The sequence below is a fragment of the Arvicola amphibius genome, chromosome 2 (assembly GCF_903992535.2).
Source record: "Arvicola amphibius chromosome 2, mArvAmp1.2, whole genome shotgun sequence".
NCBI lineage: Eukaryota > Metazoa > Chordata > Mammalia > Rodentia > Cricetidae > Arvicola > Arvicola amphibius.
Window position 1 is genome coordinate 133,170,380 of NC_052048.2, and position 23,663 is coordinate 133,194,042.

Below are 23,663 nucleotides of genomic sequence, written 5' to 3' on the forward strand. Positions count from 1 at the left end.
CCAGACTATAGTTATCTTGAACAAGACAACTAAGACAGCAGTGCATGGAGCTGTTGCCGGAGCAACAGGACAAAGGGCTTCACCCTTTCCTGCTGTATATGTAATTTGTCAGTCAGCTGGTGGGAAGGGGAACAGAGGGAAGGCAAAGGGGATGGAAGGGGAGGGGAGAGGAAGGGGAGAGAAGGGGAAGGGAGAGGAGGGAGGGGAAGGGAGGGAAGGAAAGGGCTGTCACTTTGGGCTTGGCAAAATAAACTGAGATTTTATTCTAGTTAAAGCAACTCTTCCATAAAGCAAGAGAAAAGTCATAGCCTGTGTGATTAAAATTTCAGAAACAGTGCTGTGTTCAGTAGGTATAGGGGCTTGCTGCCAAACCTGATGACCTGAGTTCAATCCCCGGGAAACATGAAGATGTTAAGAAGAGAACTAACTTTCGTGAGTCGTCCTGACTCTGACGTGCTCACAATGGCAACCTCATGCCCACACACAGACACCAAGGAAACAATAAACATAATAAAAAATTAAAGAAATAGCCAGAAACATCTAGCTGGGAACACCAAGGAAAAAACTTCCTTTTCTATTCTCTCTGCAGAAAGATAATGGACTCACTAAAGTTATAAAATGGTTGCATCTGCCGGGTGGTGGTGGTGCACGCCTTTAAATCTCAGCACTCAGGAGGCAGAAGCAGTCCAATCTCTGCGAGTTTAAGGCCAGCCTGGTCTACAGAGCTAGTTCCAGGGTAGACCCCCAAAGCCACAAAGAACCCTGTCTTGAAAAAACAAAACAAAAAACCCAGAAAAACAAAAATTAAAAAAAAAGAGTTGCATCTAAGTTGTTTACAGACCTGGAGCTTTAAGTAAGTTAAGGGGAAGGACTAAGACAAATGGCAAGATATTAAAGAAAGCACCCATAACATTTGAGAACATTTAGACACACATTATAGTGGGACTTCTTAGCATGCCAACTTCTCTCATAAATTATAACATGTCATGGTAGCATCCGCCTGTTACTGTAACCAACAACAGAGCCAAGGGGACCCACACAGACCAAGTTCAATCACTGGAAATTTTGGTAGAAATGCCAAAGCCCACAAAAATCAGCCAGCTGGGAAAAGGCGGACCTAAATCCACAGCCCGTTTCGGCTTCCCCAGTCTTCCCACTTCTCTGGGGCTTTCGGTGCACTCTGCTCTCTAAAGGACATATAACTGAGCTCAGCTTCCAAATGGTGTTCCACACAAATGCTGAGTCTTAAGAGCCCTGGGCACCTATCTCCACTTTCCACAGAATGACCCAGGTTCAGTCCTGCCCTTTCTATTTCTTGGGCCCTCACTGAAAATTATTTGTGAGGACAATTTAATAGAGAAAACATTAGAGGTTACCAGTCTAAAGAGCATGACCTTATTTATTGAGAAGTGGGTTTTGTTATGTAGCCTTGGCTGGTCTTGAACTCACAGAGCTCTACCTGCCTTTGCCTCCCAGCGCTAGAATTAAAGATGTGTACCACCATACCTAGCCCACAAATTTTATTTTATTCTTGAGATTTATTATATCATATTTAATTATGTGCATATATGTGTGGTTCTGTGCACATGAGTGCTGGTGCCTGAGGAATCCAGAGATGTCGGGTCTCCCTAGAGCTGGAGGTACAGGTGGTTGTGAGCAACCCAAGATGGGCGCTGAGAACCAAACACAGGTTCTCTCTGCAAGAGCACTGTGCGCTCTTAGCTACTGAGCCATTTTTCCAGCTCCGGGAAGTTCTAGTTTTACACAGTATTTTCTTAAGTCCTTATGTAAATAGTGTATTTACTGAACTTAAAAACACAATGCCTCGTTGCTCACACAAAGAGACACACTAAAACACAAGAGGTAGTCTGTGCTTAGGGCAGCTGATCTTAACCTGTGGGTGAGACCCCCTTTGGGGGCCACATATCAGATATCCTGCATATCGGATATTTATTTACATTACGATTCATAACAATAGCAAAATTACAGTTATGAAGTAGCAACGCAATAAACTTGTGGTTGGGGGTCACCACAACGTGAGGCACTGTATTAAAGGGCCGCAGCCTTAGGAAGGTTGAGAACCACTGGCTTAGAATCAGAAGTCAAGTGATGACGGAACTGCCGGGCCCAGAGGTCTTCTAACCTATGCCACCCACCGCGCCCCTACCCCTTACCGAGTTGGTGCCGAGGATCTGCAGGTTGGGCTTCTCCGACTCCAGCAGCTTAGCCACCATCTTCAGGAAGCTTTCCACGAAGAGATTGATGCTCTGGCAGTGGCACGCCATGAGCAGCTGGTCCAGCGCCTCCATGGCGATACACACGTACCTGAGGACCGAGGCATAATGGCTTCACTTGGTCTCGCGCTCTCCCACTGCCACACCTGGCTAGGGCTGTATCCGGGGAAGGAAATGCCTCCCTCCATGGGCTGCCAGTGTCTGAGCCGTGTTTCTAACAAGTGTTCACTCCAGACCAGAACTGAGAATCAGGGTGACTCAGAGCTGCAAGGGGGACTTAAAAATGTTAAGGTGCTGGGTGCAGGTGGCGCACGCCTTTAGACCCAGCACTGAGGAGGCAGAGGCAGGCGGGTCTCTGTGAGTTTGAGACCAGCCTGGTCTACAGAGTGAGTTCCAGGACAGCCAGGGCTACACAGAGAAACCCTGTTTCGGAACAAAAAGAAACAAGTTCAGGTTCCCCAGTCAAGCTCATGTGCTACCTATACAACAGAGAATGAGCCCCAAAGATCAGCTCTCCCTCACCAGTTCAGATCAAGTTCATCTTTGAACATGACGTGGACATTTATAAACTCTTGATTTTCTATGGTCTTAAAAAAAAGTTTGGGTCTATTAGGAGGGATTACCTGACCTCATCAGGCCCAACAGTACTTCTGTGGCAGCCATTCAACTGCAGAAACTGTGTAGTAAACACATGTAGTAAAAACATGGCCTAAGCCACAGCAACTTTGTACATCCACACAAAGTATTAGAATCCACGGTGTCTTCTAAACTTGTTTTTTAACAATTTTTTTTTAAGACAGGGTTTCTCTGTAGCTTTGGAGACAATTTTTATTTTTAAAGATTTATTTATTTTATGCATATGTGTGCTTTGCCTGCATGAATGTCTGTGTACCATGTGTGTGTGTGGTGCCTGTAGAGGCTAGAAGAAGGCGTTGGATCCCTTGGAACCGCAATTACAATTGATTGCGAGCGGCTCTGTGGGTGCTGGAGATCAAACCTGGGTCCTCTGGAAGAGCATCCAGGGCTCTTAGCTACTGAACCATTTCTCCAGATCCTAAATCTGGTTTTAAAAACAGCCATTGGACACCGATGCTTAAACATCTTTGCACTAACTTCTGTACAAAATGGTCATTAAAAAAAGCCTCTGTACTTTGAAATCTTTTATACTTTTATAAAATTTATGTCTTTAATCTCTATAAGCTAAGTCAGATATTGAATCCTTTAATATTACTATATTCAATTATTAAGGATTATGGAAGTCATCTCTGGGCATTCTAAAAGATGTCATCCTTTTATCTATAAAGTCCTTTTTTTTTCCTTGAGGGGCCAGGGTGGAACCCAAGCTTTGCACATCCTTGTTAAACACACTATCCCTGAGCGACAGCCCCAGCTCTCGGTGGTGGCTTTGGAACACAAAGGCAGCATTGGCTCTCAGAACTCATTTGGTGAGTAGGAGCCCTGGGTTAGCATTCCTCCTACCCAGGACAGACATGCCTCACGCACCATAACCTTGACCTCCATAGACTGGCGTAGTCACAGCCAAGATGCCTCCGGCAGACCTGGCATTTCAGAGACTTCAAGTCACCCAAGCTGGAAAAGAAAACTGGCTGGGACCCCCGCCAGATGGGACAGGCCAGAGAGGGCAGGCAGGGTTGGGGGGAGGCTTCCCTGTAGGGACATCTGGATATAGTCAAGTCACCAACCACGGTTAGAAAATAACGGTAGGCAAAGAGAAACTCACCCTTTTTAAAGGGTCATACCAGCATTTTTTTTACTGACATTTTACTTTTCCTGGAGTTTAAATGAAATTAATACAGGAAGGGGTGGAATGGGAGGTAAGAGAAGAAACTAGAAGGCCTCCCAAGTCCTAGAACATTATTGTTCTTTCAGGGTGTGTGTGTGGGGGGGGGTCTAGAACAACCTGATAAGAAAAATAAATAAATAAAAACAAAGAAAACCTCTTCTTTCTTAGAAGAAAAACCAAACTTGGCATTGACCAATACTAGAGATTCTGGTATAAAGTGAAAATCACGGTAGAATTGAGACAGAAATGAAAAGAAATAAAGACATATAGGGCTTCGTTCCCTGAACGTGCTGCCCTTGATGCTCCATTTCTTTTTTTCTTTTTTTAAAGATTTATTTATTTATTATGTATACAGTACAGTGTTCTGCCTGCATGTGTGCCTATACACCAGAAGAGGGCACCAGATATCATTATAGATGGTTGTGGGCCACCATGTGGTTGCTGGGGATTGAACTCAGAACCTCTGAAAGAGCAGCCAGTGCTCTTAACCTCTGAGCCATCTCTCCAGTCCCCAATGCTCCATTTCTGACCCCAGTGCTAAGAACAGCACGGTTTTAACTATGAACTTGAATTTGGACCCCCAATGATGACCTCAGTGTTTGTCCTATTTTATTGCCACCTTCGCCCATGTGCCCTGCGTGTCAGACCTGTGCTCTCAGGACAGAGGATGGGACTTTTGGGGGTACTGTCCACCAACAGGATTCCCATGACAAGAACCATCATCAGAGATCTGATGTTCTTTAACGTTTGTGAGTCTAGACTGGCCTATATGGGTACTAGGGTGGAGCCAGGCCGTGGGGGACAGTATAGGCTGCTGTTGCAGCAAACACCAGCGCCAAGTATACCACGTGGGCTCCCCACACGCATGATGAAGAGGACAGGATACAAGTGACCTGGAACAGATTATTAATCTCAGGCAGCAGGGGAGGACGCCGGGCAGGTAACAACGGGAAGACCCCAGACTCAGGGACCAACAACAGAGGTGAATGACAGCCACAGAGAAAAATAGCTAGGGTGCCTGGTGCCTACGAGCCAGATGAGAAGTCTCTGTGAGTTCTGGGGAAGGCTGGTTCTGCTTGGACACCTTGTTCCGGACAGAAGTAGCCAGGGAACTCAGGGAAAGGTCTGTAGCACAAGGGGAAGTATGGACAGAGGAGGCTGGGAACTCCACCCAGTTGGTCAGGGACCCTTATTCTGGGCATTCTGTGTATATTTAGTCAGCCCATTCCTCAACTGAACTTTTGAGGTTTTTTTGTTTGTTTGTTTGTTTTGTTTTGTTTTGTTTCCGAGACAGAGTTTCTTTGTAGCTTTGGAGCCTGTCCTGGAACTAGCTTTTGTAGACCAGGCTGGCCTTGAACTCACAGAGATCCGCCTGCCTCTGCCACCTGAGTGCTGGGATTAAAGGCGTGCGCCACCACTGCCCAGCACCTTCTGAGTCCTTTAGGAGACCAGGAGCAGGGCGATAGTTTGCGCCCCAGCTGAGGAAGAGCGGGCCCAGTCTCTCCACCTAGCAGAGTCTGCAGTGCTAACTGCGGGTTAGCCCACTCTCCCACCAACTTCAGATCCTTCTAGAAAACAATGCTGGGCCAGGGTCCTCAGGCTGCAGCAGCTCCACCTCAGTCTCCATGCTCAGTGCTCAGTGCTGGGCTGGGGCAGAACTCCAGACACTGTCTGATATTACATGCTACACACTGCGGTCCATGCTGGTGCCCTTGGTGGACCTGTCTCACTCAGCACTGTCCTTCCCTCCCTGTCCCCCTGTTTCTAGGGACGCTGAGCTGATCCGGAAAGAGAATGAGAGAAGCATAAGAAACGCTGGCCTTTCGCTCCTCTGCCTATCACCACCCTTTATACCAAACACCTTGAGGTTCCGCCATCTCCGTGCTCACAGCTGACATCCTTCTGGGGCCAGACACTCATGAATCAGAACCCTTTATCTAATGACAGGGTGACAGTGCAGAAAGGCAGTGGCCATGAGCAGGTGGTTCTGGGGCTCTCGGGGACCCACATCCAAGGTTCACATTGATAGAACCAAACCATAAACAGACACCCTTATGCTAGGAAGACACACTTCCTCTCACTGTCTGATGTGAAAATGCTACTCTTCCAAGGCCTCCACCCATGACAAGGACGAGACCAGCGGCTTGGGCAGGGAGCTACAGGAGGGCCAGGAGAAAGGATTCTAACAGACATTTCTTCAAATGTTTATGATCAAAGTCCTCCTTCAGGCTTTAAATACCTAGATTCCGCAAGGCTATTTTTAACAGGATGATGCCAATTTTGAATTGTCATTCCGCGAGCAGAGGAAGGATTCGAAGAGGCTCTGTCAGCTATGGACATTTTTAATCACAAGAAGCATCACTGCAGAGAGCCCAATTCTGCAGGGCAGAATCGGTGTTAAATGTTTAATGCTATTACTGGCACATTAGCTTTCGGTTCAGTCTAGGATAGAGCCATTTTCGCTTGCTTGAATGTGCTGTCCAGTACGTCAGGGCTCTTTATATAGTCAGTATGCAAAGCATGCACGCTCCTCCTCTTATTGAGTGGCAACCTACTTTTATCATAGAGAGAATGATCACGGAAACATTAGTTCTCATTTTGTTTTCACATAAACGGTAGCCTAATTTAATTTGCCAGAGTGGGAAGTAGAAAAAGACAGGTCTCCTGAGTAAATTGGGAACATGGGGACCTTGGGAGAGGGTTGAAGGGGAGGGGAGAGGCAGGGGAGCAGAGAAAAATGTAGAGCTCAATAAAAATCAATTAAAAAATTTAAAAAAATGATTTGCCAGAGCTAGGGTAGAGTACATCCTTAGTACACACAAAACCTTTTCCTAAGCCCAACATTTACCAACGACCCTTGGTTTCTCAACCTTAGGACCGTTCAACCAGTATGTGTGGTACTGGTTATATAATAGGTGTGGTGGGCATGGCTGGAAGGTGGAAGACCCTAGAAGTTGAGGAGCTTGGAGTTGATTTTTTGTTTGTTTGTTTGTTTTCAGGACAGGGTTTCACTATGTAGTGCTGGCTGTCCTGGAACTCACTTTGTAGACCAGGCTGACCTCCAACTCACAGAGATCCACCAGGTTCTGCCTCCCGAGTGCTGGGATTAAAGGTGTGAGCCACCACTGCCCAGCTCTGGAGTTGATTCTAAAGACTGAAGATCTTAGTCTTTGAGTTTGAAGAGCATGTCTAACTCTTAAATATCATATAATTATGATAATTAATATCTATTGGCCTGGGAAGATCAAACAGGAAGACTGAAAGCGGGAGACAAGTCCCCTATTGTAATTTGAGCTAACAGATTCAAAGCCTGAACCAAGAAAAAGGCAGTAGCGGGCTGAGGATGTAGTTCCATTGACCTAGCATGTATAAAGCTCCGGGTTTGATCTCCAGAACCACAATAACCCGTTATGGTGGGGCATGCCTATGACCCCAGCACTGGGGAGGTGAAGGCAGGAGGGTTAGAAGTTCAAGCTCATCCTTAGTTATACTGAGGTCAAAGCCAGCCTTGGATACATGAGACCCTGTCTCCCTACATCATCACCATCATTGCTTGGCCCCCCCACACAAAATAAGGAAAAACAAAACAACGTTAGGATCAGAGGGAAGTGGAGAATGGAGAGAAAGACTCGGGCAGAGCAGGATCCACAGGAACCATGGCTACCCATCATGCACTCAGCCCTCTGTGTCGTGGGTAACACTACCGGGGCTTCTCGGGGTGAGCTGTTTGGCTGTGAATTGTGTCATGATGGCAGGGCAGCGGCAAGTACAATTGCGCTGTAGTCCACTCTTACACTGTGGAAGTAACACATGCCCAGCAGTCGATGTTTAGGGAACAGAGAGAACACAATGAAACAAAGTCCTCGAACTGGGCCACTCCCAGGGTGAATGCTCTGATACACTGGCATTTGGACTTGATTTTTTTAGCCACTGAAGTTTGTTGATTTTTTTTTTAACTTGACCTTAAATACTACGTATGTGGCCTTTATAGTCTGTTTTCGTTATTTTTAATATCATTGATAGTGATCTTTATAAACACCATTTTTATTATCTAGATAGCATCTTATCAAATGATATGAACCATAACTTACTGGTGTTTTCTTTTGCCAGACACTTAGGCCATTTCTAGGGTTTTATTGTTCTAAGAGGCACCGTGGCCTGGGTGTGGTGCCCCCACGTTTGCATTCCAGTGCTATGAAGAGGAGGCAGGCCAGAGGTCATCCTCAGCCACACGGCCAGGTCGAAGGCAGCCTGGGCAACCTGAGATTCTGTTGGTTGGGTTTTGGTTTTTTGAAGTGGACAGAAAACGCTGCAAAAAACATCTTCTTGTAGACGGCAGAGGCATTGAGATGGTTTCCTTGGGAAGCAATGGACAGGAAAGGACACGTATTTCATGACCTGGAAAATTTCAGCCAATTTGTTCTCTTTCCAGGAAGGTGTAAAAATGCCTTTCCCCCATCTCCCAGTTAATACTGAAACATTTACTTTTAGAAAAATGTGATAGGATGACCCGGTAGTTTGGGCATGGACTGTAAGTCTGAGCATCATCAGATGACACTGGCTCTCCGAGTAGATGCTTTGCAATCTTATCTTTTCCCCGGCCATCCTCTCCTGACTCCCCAGGACTATTTCTGCGATGGTACTAACATGAGACCTGAATCTTTTGTCTTTTTTTTGTTGTTAATATATATCTTTTGTGTTCAGTTTTAAAAATCTGAAGCTTTCAGCTGAGCAGTGGTGGCACACACCTTTGATCCCAGCACTCCGGAGGCAGAGGCAGGCGGATCTCTGTGAGTTCAAGGCCAGCCTAGTCTACAAAGCAAGTTCTAGGATAGCCAGGGCTACACAGAAAAACTCTGTCTTGATAAACTAAAAACAAAACAAATAAAAAAAATCAGCATTTAAACAGCTAAATATATTGATCACTTTAAGATTTCTTCTCTCTTTTAAACACACAAAGTCCTTTCGTCTCAGACAATAATAAATATTTCACTAAAATATATTTTTGTCTTGTTTTGAGATGCAGTTCACACTTCCCCTTCACACTCACATTGCTGGGGATGACCTTGAACTTTGTCACCTTCTGCCTCCTGAGTGCTAGGATCACAGGTGGACTGGTTTATGCAACACTAGCGATTGAAGTCAAGGTTTCTAGTCTGCCAGACACCCGAGCAGCTAAGCTCCATTCCAGCCCTTTCTCTACGGTGTGTTTTTTAGTGAACAAACCACCCCAACCTTTCTTCTCAGCACACATTTGGTTCCACCTCACTTTCTCAGACCGTGAGGGGAGCCGGGCTGGGGAGAATAAACACACACTGAGAATAAACACACACTGAGAATAAACAGGCAGACTGACTGTGTAAGTTCTATGGGGACACGCAATGACTCGATGGATGCCACAGGTCTACTCCTAAGAGCCACCAACCCCTCTTCCTAAAAGTCCAGACTCATCCAAGGTGACCTGCCTCGGGGGAACACATAAACCCACCCTCCTTGGTTCTAGTTTTGTCTTTCCCAGTCTATCCAATAACTCAGACTGTAGCTTTTTTCTTGAAATGTTATTACACTATCTTACCCTAAAAATATAATGCAGTTTCTGAAAATCCATCTTGTTCCCCCTCACGTGCCTTACCCATAGCGATGGCGCCCCACGTCTCGGATGAGCCTCTCGGAGAGGTAGGCACCGATGCGATCCAGCTTCTCTGGAGCTGAGAGGGCATAGAAGGTCAGCTTCTCCATGTTGGTTTTCACCAGACCATCCTGTAGAAGACGGACAGCTCGACATCACCGGTATGGTGAGAAAGCGCAAGTCTGGAGCAAATATCAGTTCAACTAAGCTGAATATACAGGGTGTCTATTATGCAGGTGCTGGGCATCAGGCTCACTGAAAGGATGAAAACGGCACTTCGTCCTCCAAGCATGGGGCTGGGGAGAACCTCCTAGCGTAGAGCTTGTTGGTGAACGAGGGTCTGAGTTCAGATTCCCCAGAACCAAAGAAAAGCTGTGCACAGTCCTTGTAAACTAAAAGCTTCCTGAGAGCTGGGTGGGTGGGGGAACATGGAGCTCCCTGAGGCTCTCTGGTCCCAGTTTAACCACAACAGCAAGCTCTTGGTTCAGTGAGAGACTTGTTTCAGAAAAGCGTGGTGGAGTGTGATAAAGGTATGTGATGGCAATCTCTGGCCTCCACATATGCATGCACAGACAAGTGTACCTGCACACATATGCACACATACATGTACCACATACACACAAATATTGACAGAAGGTGGTCTATGTGTCTATGCATTAATGTGTATATACGTGTGGGTGCAGTGACACATACTGGTATGGATGAAGGATGTAGCATCACTAAAAGTAACTCAGAATTAAGGTGTCACCACCAAGACACAAAGAAGGCAATTCTGCAGCTCCTAGGGAATTCTCCAGAGGATAATGGAAATAGGAACCTCCGGCTGCCCATCCGGAGGAGGCCAGGAATTCTCAAATATCAAGGCAAATGCATCAACTCTTGACATCCTCAGACCACAATGCATAACACAGTGTGACACACAGAGTGACAGCTTGGAAGCCACACAGCTAGGTCTCCTGTGCAATGCACAGCCAGACACCTGACAGTTGCCAGAGGGAGCCGGGGAGAGACACGGGTTCCCGAGGCAAACGCTAGACAGGGGCACGTCTTCACAAGATGACAGAAAACATTTCCATCAGGAGAGTGAGCAACTGAGACAGGAGTGAGAAAGACGTGTCAACCATGCAGCAACAGCCTGACACATCCCTAGCAGCCCGACACATCCCTACCAAGCAGCCGTCTGCACAGCCAGCCTTTAAAAGAGCCAGATGTCCTCATTCTCCATGGGACAAAGGCACTCATCATTCCTAGGCTGGGGACCAGGAAGAGCCACTGCCCAAAGGCCTTCCCCAGTCAACAGTCCATCTAGCCCTTCCTGTGACCTACCTCAGGATCTTCAGGGAAGATATTGTCCACCAGCCTCTTGTACCTGGGACGAAGGGCGCCACAGCAGCCGCACACACCTGGGATGGGGAAACAAAAACAAAATCAAATCTAGGAATGAAGCCTTCTCATGAGGCTGCAGAAACCGGGAACCCAGGACCTCTGAGGAAAAAAAAAACCAGGGCTGAAGGGCCAAGGGCCTTGTTCTTCCCAGAGTGGAGGTCTCCCACTGATTCCCACAGGCCAAGACATTGGTCTTTTGCTTGTGTCTTCAGTTTAGGGACTGGGCAGAGTGGGGTGTGTAGGGTAGGAAACCAGAGCTCAGAACACTTGAAGGGTGAGACCTCATGAGTGGGTGGGAACATGTGAAAGCTGGGTGCTGCCATGCCACCACCCTACCATTTACACACACACTTGCACACACACCTACACATATGCCACCACCCTACCATTTACACACATGCACACACACACCTACACATATGCCACCACCCTACCATTTACACACACACGCACGCACACCTACACATATGCCACCACCCTACCATTTACACACACACTTGCACACATACCTACACATATGCCACCACCCTACCATTTACACACATGCACACACACACGCGCACACATGCCACCACCCTATCACTGACACACACACACATACACACACACACACCATGAATTTCTGGGATCAGACTATAAAATCTACCCCCGCAGCCCATGAGTTTTGAGTGTCCTGGGAAGATGAAGACCACGTGGGGGGTGACTGCTCCTCCTGCCCTCACTGGCTCCCAACTCCCTATTTCCTGAGCCTCATTCTCCTCCAGGGTCGGTTCCTGTACCCTCCCTCTGCAGAACAGTCATGACGCGATGATAAATGGATAGGATTATTAACTACTAACAGACAGGAATTTCTAAAGCTTTTGTTTGTGGTATTTGAAAGTGCACAGAAGAGCTGGTCTGCTTCTCCTTGCCAGCCCTTCCCTGGTCCCCTGGCCAAATGGAAAAACTAAGAACAATGTGGCAGGGCTTTACAAAGTGAAGTTTATTCCACCGAGAAGCCCAAATGACCCTGTTCAGGATATGTCACACTGGGAAAGCAGATGGTGTCCAGAAATCAACAATAAAACAACCTAATGGATCAAGGAAGTGGAAACATCTAGAAACTGTCCTCTTTAGCCTTCTTCCAGGCAGGACCATCCTCTGCTGCATCCCAGATCCTTTGTGCCGAGAGTTGGGGGAAGGTAGAAAGTGGAGGGGTAGAGGTAGCACAGAGGAGCCCATGGGGGCTTGGCAAAGTCCATCCTGCAAAGAAAATTAATGCCCCCTCCACCTGCCAATTATAGATGAGCTGTGTTTGCACACACACGCCTTCTACTTGAAATGCAGATGTTTGCTGGGAAGATTAGGGGTCACTGAGAGAAGACTGAATTGCTGCCATGGGAATTCCGCCGCCGCACAAAGCACTCCGCAAGGGCCTGTGGGAGAAGCAGTGAGGGAGCTCCGGCTGCGAAGTCTGGTTGGCATCCAGCCAGGAGGAGGAGACAGCCATGGTTTGGGCTTCAGACTTCATGATTTTGGTTCGTAGGGATGGATGTGAACTTGAAGAAGTTCAAGGCAGTCAGGGCCAGAGTGGCAGGGAACCGCTGTGTGAGTCCCACCCATATCCCACAAGGAAGCCTTGTGACTCCCCCACTACCCCAGACTCTTCTAGTCAAACGTTTCCTGGGTTTGCCTTGGCTTCTCCTCCTTGCTCCTTCCTAGGCGAAAGCATTTAGGGCCACGTCCTGTTGGCACCCAGGATTATTTATGATGGGACATCTCCTAAGGGGATACATTTCCTCTCAGGGTCTCAAAGCCCAGGGTTTAAGCCTGTAGGCTATACTGTTATCTGTCTGGCCCAGCTTTCTGGACACTTTCTCCAAGTGCCCAGCTAGAACATATGGCAGCTTGTTAAATCTCTAGAACAATTCCATAGGGTGAATGTGTATTATATTTATCCCTGCTTTACAAATAAGTAAACTGAGTCATGAAGAGGTTAAATGACCTGCCTGGAGCTGCACAGTGGTAATACATGGCCAACCAGGATTTAGTCCCCCAAAATCTAACTTCAGAGACCAAGCACATAACCACTGTACCGGTGCTGAGTGGGTTACAAAGTTAGCAAGCTAGGAAAACTCAAAGCCCTGGTGCAACAGGAGGATGCAAAGAGATAGGGCAGGAGAATGCACATGAGCATGGGATGCCCGAGATGCCACATTCCCACCCATGGCTAGGCAATACTGATGCTCCAGGTACTGGCGTCTCTTGGAGTCTGCAAATCAGCACAGCCTGGTGGCTAAGTAATTTAGGCTCAAGAGAGGCCTGGGTTGAAACCCCAGTTCTTCTGGTTACTTACTGTATGACCTTGAGTAATTCAACCCAGATCCACAATTCCTCATAGATACATGGTAATGTTCCCACTTAGGGGACCTAAGAGATATTGCATCTTTCTTTTTTTAACATCCTAGAAGAAAAGACAAGACACAAAGACCAGGCAGGACCAGGCTGAGGATGGCTGTGCACAGCCTAACAGCTTTGAGACACCCGAGTAACCACTCTGATGTGAGGCACAGGATGGCACAGGGATGTCTGCCAGGGAGCTGTGTGGATGGGCCACCCAAGACTGCTGATGAAGGTCAGACAGAGCCCAACAAGATGTGAATACCTCCTAGAAGGAAGAGGGTAAGGTGAGAATGTGGGGTTCGCATGTACAAACAAGAAACCCAGAGCACAGGCTAAGACTGAAGTCCGGGGGTCATGTGCCTGTGTGGAGTCACTGAAGCTGCATGGTGACACACTGGGACACCACAGGAGATGGGTGGGGTGGGAGAAACAACTGCTGGGGGTGGGTGGGGACGGAGAATAGACACACATAGCCTGTGATATCCACCAGTCTTCCACAAAGCATGTCACCTTCATTCCCTCGTTATGTCTCTGTCTCTTTCTTAGGGTCCTCCAAACCTAGACGCCGGAGCCTTTGGGCGGCTAACACTGGTCTCCGATCTTATGAACAGCCCCTGAACACTAAATTCCCATCTCGGAGATCTAATTAACCAATTCACAAGCTGCTGGTGTCTGAGAACGTACAAGTTTTTGGTTTTGTTTTGTTTTAAAGCCCGACAGGCAAAGGGAATGATCCCTCACTGTAGACCCTCCTAGACATTTGGGTGTTGGGGTGTTTATGAGAAAACTGGCTCACAGGCGTCTGAAACCTGTTGGGTGCTGGAGTTTTGTTTGTTCTTCAACCTTTACAGGGTTTAAAATAAGGTAGAGCTGTGAAACGAACACCCTGGTGTAAGAGGGAAGAAAAGCTCAGAAACAAAACAGTAGTTTTGTCAGAAGTAGGTTCACCAAGCCGGGCGGCGGTGGCACAGAACGTAATCCCCGCACTCGGGAGGCAGAAGCAGGCAGAGCTCTGTGAGTTCGAGGCCAGCCTCGTCTACAGAGCAAGTTCCAGAGCAGGCACCAAATCTACAGAGAAACCCTGTCTCGAGAAAAAAAAGTAGTTTGTCACACAGTAAGTATAAAGCTGTGTCCTATAGAGGAGTCGGCAGGACACTCAGCCCAGGGCTGGGCTGCACGGGCTTCTTGTCTGTTTGCTTTTAGAGACTGAACAATCATAATTACATAGCTAGAGGTTGTTTTTTTTTTTTTTTTTTTTTTTTTCTGGAATCTCAGCCATAGGACAGTAGGCGCTATATAGCATCTGCACTTCCTGGGCAACCTGGAGATAAGGTGAGGGTGGGGCGGGGCCGGTTCAGAGCCAAAGCAGGTAAGGGAGGTGCTGGGCAACTCACAAGCCTCTCCCTGAGAGTCCTACCCAACTCACAAGCAAACAAAGCAATACGATGCAACTGAAAACAGCTCATTGGAACGAGAATTCAATAGGCTTGTCTAGTGTTTCTTTAATCTTGCTCCTGAGAGCACTGATTCTTGATGTTAGCACACGGAAGCGGGTGGAGATTAGCTCGAAGCCACTTGCCTATATTGTACCTTTTAATTCTTGTCCATTTTATTTCAAGGAGAGAACTGCCCTCCACCAGGGTCATCTCTCACTCTCTGGAGATTGTACCAGGTGGATGCAATCTCCAGGCACCAAAGGCAACTTTCTAAATACTCTTCTTGTCACTAAGACCTCACTTGCTTAAATTTTTTATACCTATTTTAAGGGAAATGAAGAAAAGTGGCCTGGCCAACTTCCTGTTATATATGTGTATATTTATTTGTGCATACACACACACACACACACACACACACACACAGGAAGATACAGACACAGTATCTTTGGATACTCAAAAATCAAATGATTAACAGACTTTAACAGACTGTCTAGTTACAAGGTTGCAGGGATACCCAACAACTTGAAAGCTAAGTATGGTCAGACTGCCCTGGTCCCCTCTCCTCCTTCTTCCCTAGGACTCATCAGCCCTGATGCAAGGACATCTTTCAGGACATTGGCGTTGAAGATCCCCTCTTAGAGAATATTCTCCCAACTATTTTTTGGGGTGAGGGAAGCTTTGTTAACTTATCAAGGAGGTTTGCCCACAATTAGCCTAACTGGGGGAACTTCCCTGGGCCCTGTTCCCCTTTTATTTTCTGCACCAATTCATCCATTTTCACAGCATGCTCCCAAATGATTCCCTCCATCCGTGTCCACATTATGTTCCCTGCAAGTCAGCTTGTCAAGGCAGGGGCAGTCTCTGCTCCAGCCCAGGACCAGGACAGGTGAAGGTGGTTGGAGGTTCAGGTACATACTTTCTGAATGAAGCAATGATTGTGACTCAGGAGAAGCCAATGGGGTTAAATTGAAGCCAACAGGAACCCATTATAAGGCACTCAGCAACAGTTCCATAAATGCCTGCCTTGGCCGTGGAGGATCTTGGGAAGGATCTTGGCCTTGAATCCTACAGGGTTGCCAATGCCTCCAGAATTCTGGTCCAGATCACAGCTCAGGGCTCTGAGGTCCTATCTTCTACAGGACAGGGTCTTTGAAGTAGGCATGCTGGAAATGGGTAGCCAGAGGTCAGAGAGTTCTCCTGCCTGCCCATGCCACATACCCTGGCCTTCTCCTACCTTCTGGCCTCTGAGTGGCTCAAGTGCCCCCATCAGACGATGCTTTCCCACTGAGGAAGGACAGGGGTTTTAAATGCTCCTCAGGGACTGACGGGCAGCCATGGTGAGAGCACTGACCGTCACTGGTTGTTCTGGATCTGATGGCAAAGAAGTCCAGCTGCTGGCAACCTCATCTGGCCTGCCGGCATTGTCAGCCTTGCCAGCTCCTGCCCGCTGCAGCTTTTTCTCCTGGGCTCCGCCTACTCCCATCCTGGGTTCTTGACCAATCTGTTCTTTTGGACAGAGCTGCCTGTGCCAAGTGGAAGATGGAATCGAAATCCCTAAAACTAAACATGACAAACTTTTCAAAATCTAGGCCTCCCCGGGTGACTCCCTCCTCTCAGCCCATAGGAGCTGTAGTCCAGGACCCAAGAGTCCATCCCGTCTGTATTCCTCGCCCTCCTGCCTTGCCGCCTCTGGCTCCCTCACGCTCATCTCTAATATCCAACAGACCCCAGGGTTTACCACTTGCCGTGGGCTAAGCCCTAGCCAAGAACTTTGTAAGTATTTCACGTAGAACCTGTCATGACCCAGTAAGACAGAGGGAGGATCCAAGAGATGATCCTGTCCAGGATCTCACAGCATATGTCTTTTTACCAGGAGGCTCCCTAACTCTCTCATTACTATAATTAAGATGCATCTTCAGCCACCGCCCTCCCCGCAAGGCTCGTTCTGTATTGTCACTTGATTAGAAACCTCCTGGATGCTTGACATTGTCCCATCAGTCTGGCCATCAGCTGTTCTTCTTGCTTTCATCCATTTCTGATGTAGCGTTAAGGTGACTCTGGCTTAGTTTGCTTCCCAGCAGAAGAGTTAGGGTGGCTCCATTTCTGCACCGAAATTTCAACTCCAGCACTTAGCATTGAACCAGGGAAGCCCACTCCAGGCGGAGGGCATCCTGCCCTTCAGCTATCCTCCAATGTAGTTGATTTTTATGCTCTCTGCCTCAAAGGCTCAGGACCATGGCAGAGAACAGACTGCATCATAGAAAGTCCTGACAGGAACAGGGGTGGAGCATGCTGCAAACGAGCTGACAGGAACACTGGGTACGAGCTAGGGTAGGAGGGTAACCAGCAGCACAAAACACCCTGACTCAGGGCCCGGACCTCTCTAGTTGCCTCCATCCCTAATGCCTCTGCCAGCATCCATCCGTCTCCTCCGCCAGCTGGAATCTGTGCCTGTGCACACTTTGCACTGAGCCACACAGGTAGAGCCGGGCCGTTCAGGCTGTTATTTCAGTGACTCATCTTTTCTTCCTCTAGAACAACTGTAAGTTGCCCAGGTCTTGTGTCTTGCAACCCTGACCTCTGTACAGTACTCTGAGCACAGCATGCCGGGAGGAAGGCTGACATGCCTGTGACTTCACCTGCCTTTGATCAGCGTGAGACCCAGGGAAGTCCTTCCTTTCCTCTTGGCTCTCGTTTTCTGTCCTAAAAACATGAGCTCCATTATCCCCATTCACACTCACACACACACACACACACACACACACACACACACAACCTTTATGCTCAAAATAGCCCATATTTATTTTCTTCTATAATCTTCCTATAAAAACAAGGGCTAGACTTGGTCATCCCTACCAAAATAAATGGAATTAAAAAAAAAAACCAGCAAAACAATTCACAATAAAGTCTAAGCCAGGGCTAATGGCACAGACAGCCCTTTCAGATGAATTGGAGGAAATGGGACAAAGTTCAGAGAGAAAGGCGGGTCACCCCCATGTGGTACATCCCATGAGGACCCAGCTTGTGTTCCGTGAACACTGATTAGACTCCAGCAGCTGTGCAGCACTTGCTGGGCCGTGTGGCCAGGAGAAGGAAGTTAAATATAAACACAGGCAGTCACCAGGGGCCCCATCCTTTAGTTGGAGACGTGAGACCCCCACAGAGTTGTTGGTGGGTCCCAATGAGTCCAAGAGTCTGTCAGACTGAAGATATCTCTGAGCTGAATGAATGCAGAAACCCACCCAGCGAGGCAAGATTTGAATTGGGTCCTTAGAGAGACAGCATACGATAAGAACTCAAGCCACTGATTGGGGGCGGGGGCAACAAACTTACCTAAGCCTATTCTTCCTTTCCCTCGCTTCGAATCTAAAAAGACATGATGCTCTTAGGGACACATTTATAAAGAACCAACAATGAATGAAAACCCTGTGATCGCATTATCTGGAGATAATGACTGACATGGTGGGGCTTTTGTTCTAGGTTTGTTTCTGTGTTTTCACTATGTTAAAAAGACATGACATTCGGGTCCCACGGGCTGTAACTGCCAAAGCTTACTTTCTTATTGTATCAGGAATACTGTGACCTTCTCGCTAGATATTATTTTTTTGCTCAAACTTAAATGACTGCTTATTATTCCATCTTTTGACCAGATGCTGATTTATTAGATCATTCCCTGTTGTTCCTGATGTCTCATTACTCAGAGCGAGGCGGCCATTTGCCCTGGGTAATTAAAGCCAGGGAGCCACACAGGCAGAGCCCGGGTCTGCTCGGTTGGTGTTAAGGACACTGATGGCACCATGTGGCTGCAGGACGGGTGTACGGTTGGGAGGCACAAGGGTGGGCACCAGCACCTGTCTCTCACCCAGGGAAGATTCTGGATGGAGAACAAGAGAAGATGCAGGTGAAAAGAATTCGGGGAAGGAACTGGTTTCTAGACAGAGCTCCCTGAAAAAGGGATTCTGCAGCAGCTGAATGCTCCCCAGGGAGGCAGCAGATGCTGGCAGGAGCTGGCAGGAGCAGGCTGACCTTTCACGCACCAGAGCCTCCAAGATGCTCACCGCTTCCCAGCCAATCTTGGTTAATCTGATTGCCGCCTTAATTGAGACTGGGAATCTTAAAAGAAACGTGTCTGATTGATTTCATGTCAGGATTTCAGTTCCTTACTACCTGTGAGCTTCCCCTGAGGGTTTTAGCACCACTTTCCAAATAGATAACAAATAAAACCAAACGGAATCTCTTCCAATTGTCTGACCCTTGGGACCACAGTCGGTAGGAAACGTTTGTCTCAACCATTTCCACAGGGCCTGATAGACTGGTTTTCGAAGCCCTGCCCAGCTCTGATGGCTGTACAAACCGAAGCAAGGTATCTAAGCCTTTGTGTGCCTTGGCCTATGCATCTGTGGAATTGGACCCAGGATGTCTGCTTCTCAGGGCTGTAGCAGAGACTAACATGGAACAAGTGACGCCATTAGCATAGTTCCTGCTACGAGATAAACACTCAGTCACTATCAGCCATCACCACCACCACCAAATAGTACTGCGACAACTGATTATTATTATTATTTAGCTTTTTGTTGTTTGTTTGTTTTTTAAAACAGGGTTTCTGTGTAGCCCTGGCTGTCCTGGAACTTGCTTTGTAGATCAGGCTGACCTTGAACTCAGAGATCCCACTTGCCTCTGCCTCTTGGGTGCTGGGATTAAAGGTGTGTCCTGCCACTTCCCTTCTTAGATTTATTATTTTATGTGTATGAGTGTTTTGCCTGTATGTACATATGTGTATTGCTGTATCTGGTGCTTGCAGAGGCCAGAAGAGGGCATTGAATCCCCAGGAATTGGAATTACAGAAGGTTACGAACTACAATGTGGATGCTGAGGACCAAACCTGGGTCCTCTGGAAGAGTAAGTGCGCTTAATCCCTGACCGGGTCACCCCTCCGTTGTCGTTGTCGTCATCATCATCATCACCACCATCATCACCACCACCACCACCACCACCACCATCATCATCATCACCATCACCATCATCATCATCATCATCATCACCATCACCATCACCATCATCATCATCACCATCATCATCATCACCATCATCATCATCATCACCACCACCATCATCATCACCATCATCATCATCATCACCATCATCACCACCACCAGCAGCAGAGTCAGCACCAGCAGCAGCATGCACCAGTCAGCATGCACCAGCACCACCACAAGCAGCATCGCAGCAGTCAGCACCACCCCCAGCACACATCAGCACCAGCAGCATCACCACCACCACCATCATCACCACCACCACCACCATCATCATCATCATCATCATCACCACCACCACCATCATCACCACCACCACCACCATCATCATCATCATCATCACCATCATCACCACCACCACCACCACCATCATCATCACCATCACCATCATCATCATCACCACCACCATCATCATCACCACCACCACCATCATCACCATCATCACCATCACCATCACCATCTTCATCTTCATCATCGCCATCATAGGCAGAGGCTCTAACCCAGGCTGGCCTTGAACTCCCCAAGTAGCTGAGGAAGGCTTTGAATTTCTGGTCCTACCTCCACTTCCCAAGAGCTTGGGTTACAGGCATGCACAGCTCTGCAAGGCTGATGGTTTACGCAGTGCTGGATATGAGTGGGTTATGGATGTATGACATGGGATCCATGCATGCTAGACCAGCACGCTACCAACTTAGTTACATTCTCAGTTTCAAGTAAATATTATTAACGTTTCTACGGTTGGGGAGAGGTCACAGTCACTAGCGTGTTCCACATGTACTGATTTGGATCCACAGTAATGACTCAAAAGCTGAGCGTGGTACTCTGTGTCTGTAACCCGAATAGAAGGGGCAGAAACAGCCATAACCCTGGGGCTTGCTGCCCACGCCAGCCTCGTCAACTGGTGAGTTCCAGGTTCAGTGAGAGACCCTGCACCAGACAACAAACCCAGCAGCAACCTTTGGCCTCCACCTACACATATGCATGCACACATGCATACACAGATGCCAACACACACACACACACACACACACACACACACACACACACAATGTCTTTCCAAACTTATCAGAAAGGTGTCAGAATAGAAGCAATTGAAATAACAGAAAATAATTGGCCACTACAGCTTTCTATCTTTACCTTAATTTTTTTAATATGTAAAGATGTATGTATTCTATGTGTATGAATGTTTTGCTTACACATATGTATGTGTACCACAAGTGTGCCTAGTGCTTATGGATGTCACAAGAAGGCAAAGAATCCCTTGAAACTGGATTTAGGTTGGTTGTGAGTTACCATGTGGGTGTTGGGAACAACCCAGGTCTTCTGAATGAGTAATCACTGAACCTGCAACTCTATGTTGTATGGTTGGCCCGTGTCTTTATTACGGTTCTATTGCTGTGATGAGACACCAGGACAGAAAAATGAGTTGGGGAGGAAAGGGTTTATTTGGTTTACACTTCCATATCACTGATGGTCATCGAAGGAAATCAGGGCAGAAACTCAAACAGGTGGAAACCTGGAGGCAGGAGCTGATGCAGAGCCCATGGAGGGATGTAAACGGAGACTTCTCGCTTGTTGCCTGGCTGCTCAGACCCAAATAATCACACAGAAACCATATTAATTACAACACTGTTTGGCCAATATCTTAGGAACATTTCTAAACAACTCTTACATCTTAAATTAACCCATTTTTATTAATTTGTGTATCGCCACGAGGCTGTGACCTGCCCCGGATTAGGTTCTGGCATTCTGGTGTCTTTCTCCTTTGGCAGCTACAAGGCGTCTCTCTGACTCCACCTACTCTCTCTATATATCTCTGTTCAGAGTTCCTGCCTGGCTTTACTCTGCCAAGCCATTGGCCTAAACAGATTCTTTATTAACCAATGGTGATAAAACATATTCACAGTATACAGAGGGGAATCCCACATCAGAGGGGTGCTGCTTACTGGCTTGCTCCCCGTGGCTTTCTCAGTCTGCTTTCTTCTATAGCTCAGGACCACAGTCCCAGAGATGTCACCACCCACAATGGGCTGGGCCCTCCATGCCTTATAGGCTTGCCTACAGCCCAATTTTAGGGACACCATTTCTTAATTGGCATTCCCTTCTCTGAGATGACTTCAACCTGTATCAAGCTGACATAAAATGAGCCAGCAAGAGTATGAAGCACAAACAACCATTAAGAAAGCCCATCTTGGGCTGGAGAGATGGCTCAGAGATTAAGAGCACTGACTACTACTCTTCCAGAGGTCCTGAGTTCAATTCCCAGCAACCACATGGTGGCTCAAAACCACCTGTAATGAGATCTGGTGCCCTCTTCTGGCCTACAGGCAGGATACTGTATGTATGTATGTATGTATGTATGTATGTATGTATGTATGTATGTATAAACAAACAAACAAATAAATAAATAAATAGAAATCCCATCTTAAACCCAGGTGATGCTCATGTTCCCTGATGCCCAAGGGCAAAGCTCCGAGTACAAACAACAAAAGGGGTGCCAACCACCATCAGCAGTAGCGACCAGCATGGTTTGAGCTCACCTGCGCTGGCCACTCTGCTCCCTTTCTGTGAATCTCTACACAGTCTCTGAGGTTGGTAAAATTGTCCTTGTATTTCAGATGGTGGTGAACCCAGGCTCTTCTCCAACATGCTGACTTGTAGAGATTGAGGTCTCTACTGCAAATACCTCATATTGTTGCTAGATTAAAAAAATAGAAATGTGAATATATTCAAAAGGAGTATGAAACACATTAAAGTTAGTTCACACGCATGCATAGCCCGGGTTGCTGAGGAGACCGGAGCTGGGGTGGGAAAAGTGTTGGGGAAGTTCACTGTACTGTGAGAAAAGGCAGAGGAGAAGCGCACGTCCCTGGTGCACTTAGTTCTCATTCTGTGCATGCCTCTGTGTCCGTGTCCCCACTGGCATGCAGCTGGACGTGAGTACAGGTGTCCATAGAGGCCAGCAGAGGGCACAGGGGCTTTCGGAGATGGAGTGACAGGATGCTGTGAGCCACCTGACTGGGAACTGAACTCGGGTCCTCTGCAGGAGCAGAGTGAACGCACACTCCTAACTGCTGAGCTGTATCTTCAGCCCCTGAGGGTGTATTACTCTATGTGCCTACCTTGAACATTTTACATTAAAACCCCAAATTCTCATGAGGTTTTATTGCCACTCTTCACATGGAAAACCAGAAGGGTGTTTTTTTTTTTTTTTTTTTTTTTTTTTTTTTTTTTTTTTTTTTTTCCCGAGACAGGATTTCTCTGTAGCTTTGGAGCCTGTCCTGGAACTAGCTCTTGTAGACCAGGCTGGTCTCGAATTCACAAAGATCCACCTGCCTCTGCTTCCTGAGTGCTGGGATTAACAGAAGGGTTAATTTATTGGCCGAAGATCTCACAAGCAAGGAAAGGGATCAAGATAGCTCTCAAACTTCAGAGCAATTGTTCATAGGAAGATCTGAAGTGAGAAAGAATATGTCATGCAGGTATGGAGAAAGTGTGTTCAAGTAGAAAAAAGACAAATTCTGGGATGGAATGCTTTTTTAAAAGTTGTTCACAGGCCGGGCGGCGGTGGCGCACGCCTTTAATCCCAGCACTCGGGAGGCAGAGGCAGGCGGATCTCTGTGAGTTCGAGACCAGCCTGGTCTACAAGAGCTAGTTCCAGGACAGGCTCCAAAGCTACAGAGAAACCCTGTCTCGAAAAACCAAAAAAGTTGTTCACAGCCAGGCAGTGGTGACATACGCCTTTAACCTAGCACTCAG

The 23,663-nt window shown here is 47.4% G+C and overlaps 1 protein-coding gene across 1 annotated transcript in view; it reads right to left on the minus strand.

The window, feature by feature from the left end:
- Efr3b (EFR3 homolog B) overlaps nt 1-23,663 on the minus strand; it is a 78,631-nt gene that overhangs the window by 31,840 nt on the left and 23,128 nt on the right. Inside the window, exons 2-4 of the mRNA XM_038319561.1 lie at nt 10,994-11,070; nt 9,671-9,798; nt 2,175-2,325 (exon numbers count right to left, since the gene is read on the minus strand). Of these exons, the coding sequence (XP_038175489.1) occupies nt 2,175-2,325; nt 9,671-9,798; nt 10,994-11,070 (356 nt within the window). The remainder of the gene's footprint in view (nt 1-2,174; nt 2,326-9,670; nt 9,799-10,993; nt 11,071-23,663) is intronic.